Source organism: Carettochelys insculpta, chromosome 6 (genome assembly GCF_033958435.1).
Source record: "Carettochelys insculpta isolate YL-2023 chromosome 6, ASM3395843v1, whole genome shotgun sequence".
Classification (NCBI taxonomy): Eukaryota; Metazoa; Chordata; order Testudines; family Carettochelyidae; genus Carettochelys; species Carettochelys insculpta.
In genome coordinates this window covers 5,694,883-5,698,169 of record NC_134142.1, presented here as the reverse complement: position 1 = coordinate 5,698,169, position 3,287 = coordinate 5,694,883, and the positions used below count along the sequence as shown (strand labels likewise).

The following is a 3,287-nucleotide window of genomic DNA, read 5'->3' as shown; positions in this document are numbered from 1 at the left end:
GTTATAGATAATAGTGTCTTATCCAAGCAAACTCTTGGAAAATACCTGGAGAACACACAGTCATGCAGATAACAATGGAAACACCAAGACATGCTCGTAACATGAACCCCCATGTGGTAAAGGTGACAATTGCATATTGCCAGCAAGGAACTCCTGTAGCTGATATCTCAAGCAAACTCAGACTATCTTTGGTTAGCACCAGCACACTAGCAAAACTGGCCTGCCATGTCCTGAGAAGCGACAGCCTCACAGTGGGCACTGACAGAAGTCTGCCCGAGACACAGTCTGTGAATCAGTGCAACTGCAGGTGGTTGAGAAGGTGGTTAGTTTTCAGATTCAAACAGCAGCAGAGGCATGGGAGAGAGAAGACAGCGCTGGATTGGAGCCTTCCTGAGAATCAGACCATGGCTTCTGCCCTCAGATGCTGAAAAGGAAAAGCTTTGAGGGAGGGGTTCCATGAAGTGGCCAAGTTTTGAAAATTACCCCATAAGGAATAACTGGGTATCTGCCAATTGCAAATAATATGTTCCCATGGCAGCCCCCGTGCTGTTCCTGGAATCCCCCGTTTTGCATGCTCAGATGTGTGTGTGTGTGTGTGCACACTTCAGCAATGTGGGGTCTAATACAGAGAATAGGGGGCCTGGTTTCCATTGCTTTATGAGCTTGTGTACTTGGTGATGGCCTTAGTGCCCTCAGACACCGCGTGCTTGGCCAGCTGCCCCAGGAGAAGAAGAAGCACAGTGGTCTGGATCTCATGAGAAATGATGGTTGAGCACTTGCTGTAGTGAGCCAGATCAGACATTTCCCCCACAATGCGCTCAAAGATGTCTTTGACAAAGGCATTTATGATGCCCATAACCTTGGAAGCAATGCCAGGGTCCAGGTGAAATTCCTTCAGTACTTTGTACGTGTGGGTGGAGTAACTCTCCTTCCTACTTCTTTTGTGCTTCTTGTCACCCTTCTTCTGAGTCTTGGTCACAGCTCTTTTAGAGCTTTTCTTGGGAGCAGCAGCAGATTTTGCTGCTTCTGGCATTTTTACGAAAGTAACGCTATTTTAAAGCACCCTGTGCACACAGTCTCAGTTCCTGTTTCCATTGCTTTAGGCGCTGTCAGTGCACAGGCACCAGTAAATCCTAAGTGGAGCTCTGGTGGTTTGAGAGAGGTACTAGGCTGAGTGGAGAGGCCTAAGCATCATCTAGTAGATAGACCTATAGCCTGATACATTGGACAGCAAGATTTGATCCTTTGCTGGCTTCCTGCATGCCCTTCAGCAGGGTATTCAACTACACTGCACCATGGGCCACGGCCATAAAATGAGACCAGTCCCTGCCTACTTTGGAGGGCACTGGGCAGTTAGACTCCTGGAAGGTGGGTGAAGTGTTCAGGCATAGCTCTTTCACCTGAGTATCTAGCTAGGTTCTGCAGATGTTTTTAGCGGGAAGCTCTGCACAGCCGTTTACAGTCTGTAGGTACACAGCATCTGACAGCGTTTCATTGTTAGTGCACTTCCACTTGCTATTCATCTACGAGCATCTCTGTCCTGTTGCTTACAGTTTTGTACTGACCATTCCATCCCATCAGACTTCTGCTGTCAGAGCTAGCTGAAGAGCAAGGCCTGTGCTCTCACCACTGTAGTTTGCATTTCCTGTAAAAGGCATACTTAGGGGAGAGAGGTTCAGACTCTAGATATTTTCACATGGACTGCCCGTGCGCAGGGGAGCTGGATCCTAAAGATGTGCCCCCCTGTGGTTGGAGCATTACCCATAAAATGCACCTGCCCAGGTTTTGTTCCAAGTGAGCATGCCTTGGTCCATGGAGGTGCTGCAACCCTAAATGCTTATTCTAGAAATTGCTGGTGGCAATGCCTTCATGACTCGTAACCAGCTTGTACCTGCTGGGAAGCAGGGAGGCCTTAAGTGCTGGAAAGGGAAGCAATAGATCTGTCTGTTGCTCCTGGACCTGACACTGACCTCTTAAATAACTTTGAGCAAGCTGCTTACTGCCTGGGGGCGGGGTGGTGCTAGTTCCCCACTGGCCATTGTTGTCTGATTTATATGGTACATCATGCAACACAACAGGAATTCTTGCACTGCAGTCACAGAGATAACAACCATCATTTCACCAGCTGTGTTCTACTGGGAGAGACTCAATAGTAGTTATTCTATTAGTAGTTGTAAGCGTACTCCTACATCTTGGAACACAGGCCATTGAAAACCATTCACCAGCGTTAGACTACTTGCCATCAATATGCACACAGAGTCTGAGAGCAGATAAGAAGGGTTTGGAGGGCAGAGCCCAGCACGTTGCAGAATCCAGCCAGATCCCAAGCAGACTTACTGGGGCGGTGAAGAGGCCATTACCTAACTCCAAAAGCAACAATCCAGCTAGGCTTGGAAGGATTTAATTTTCAAAATCAGTCATTGCTGATTTCACCACACACACACGCAGAGCAGTGAAAATACATTTCCATCCACGCTAATCAAAATTTGCAGAGAGACAAAGTCAGAGTAATGCTTCAGAAGAACATGGAGTTTGAGTTATGGGTATTTATTTTGTACATTCTTCCATGTGATATTGGCAATTTGTTCTCAAAGGGTTGTAAAGCTTTGACTTTTTGAAATCAATGACCACTCATCAAATATTGTCTGACCTGAAGCTTGTTTCCTGGAATTGTGAAAATGTGAATCAATAAACCTGAACACAATGCTTAAAAATAAACCTTGCCCTCACCCACCAAAATGATGACAATCAAGTTTGCACACACTGACGTGCAGCTGGGACATGTAAGATCCTCTCAAAATTTGATGAGAAGGTACCAGGTGATTGAATAAGGCCAATATACAGCAACCAGGCTACAGCTGGGGTAGGGGGAAGATGGGTTCACTTCTGTCTGGCTATGCTGGGCAGCAGTGGATATCCATCCATATCATTTAGGGAGATCACAGGGGTTGCATTCTACAGTCCTTGAGAGCCATGAGCAGGAAGACTAGCCATCTAGCTTAGGCTGGTGGTGTGCCTGTTGGAGAAGACACCACCACCATACGAGGACTTATAGACCCTTTGCTCTGGCTGCTGATGTTATTCTTCCCCATTCTCAGCTCTCCCCTGTCCCATTTTCCTCCCCTAAAGTCAACGGACAGCTACCTTCCTTTTCCATGTTTGCCTGTTACTTGTTTGCACTCGCCATGCACAGACACCAAAGGAACAGCAAATTTTGACAGTAAATGCAGAACAAAACACGGCCGGGAGTTTCAAAAAGAGCTGTAGCAGGCTGCTTTGTGCAGCAA

At 47.0% G+C, this 3,287-nt stretch overlaps 1 protein-coding gene across 1 annotated transcript; it reads right to left on the bottom strand.

The window, feature by feature from the left end:
* Positions 1–655: 655 nt before the first annotated feature.
* Positions 656–1,033, bottom strand: LOC142015093 (histone H2B 5-like). Its single transcript, XM_074998507.1, has one exon. The coding sequence runs from the start codon at positions 1,031–1,033 to the stop codon at positions 656–658; it is 378 nt and encodes a 125-aa protein (XP_074854608.1).
* Between the last annotated feature and the right edge of the window lie 2,254 nt (positions 1,034–3,287).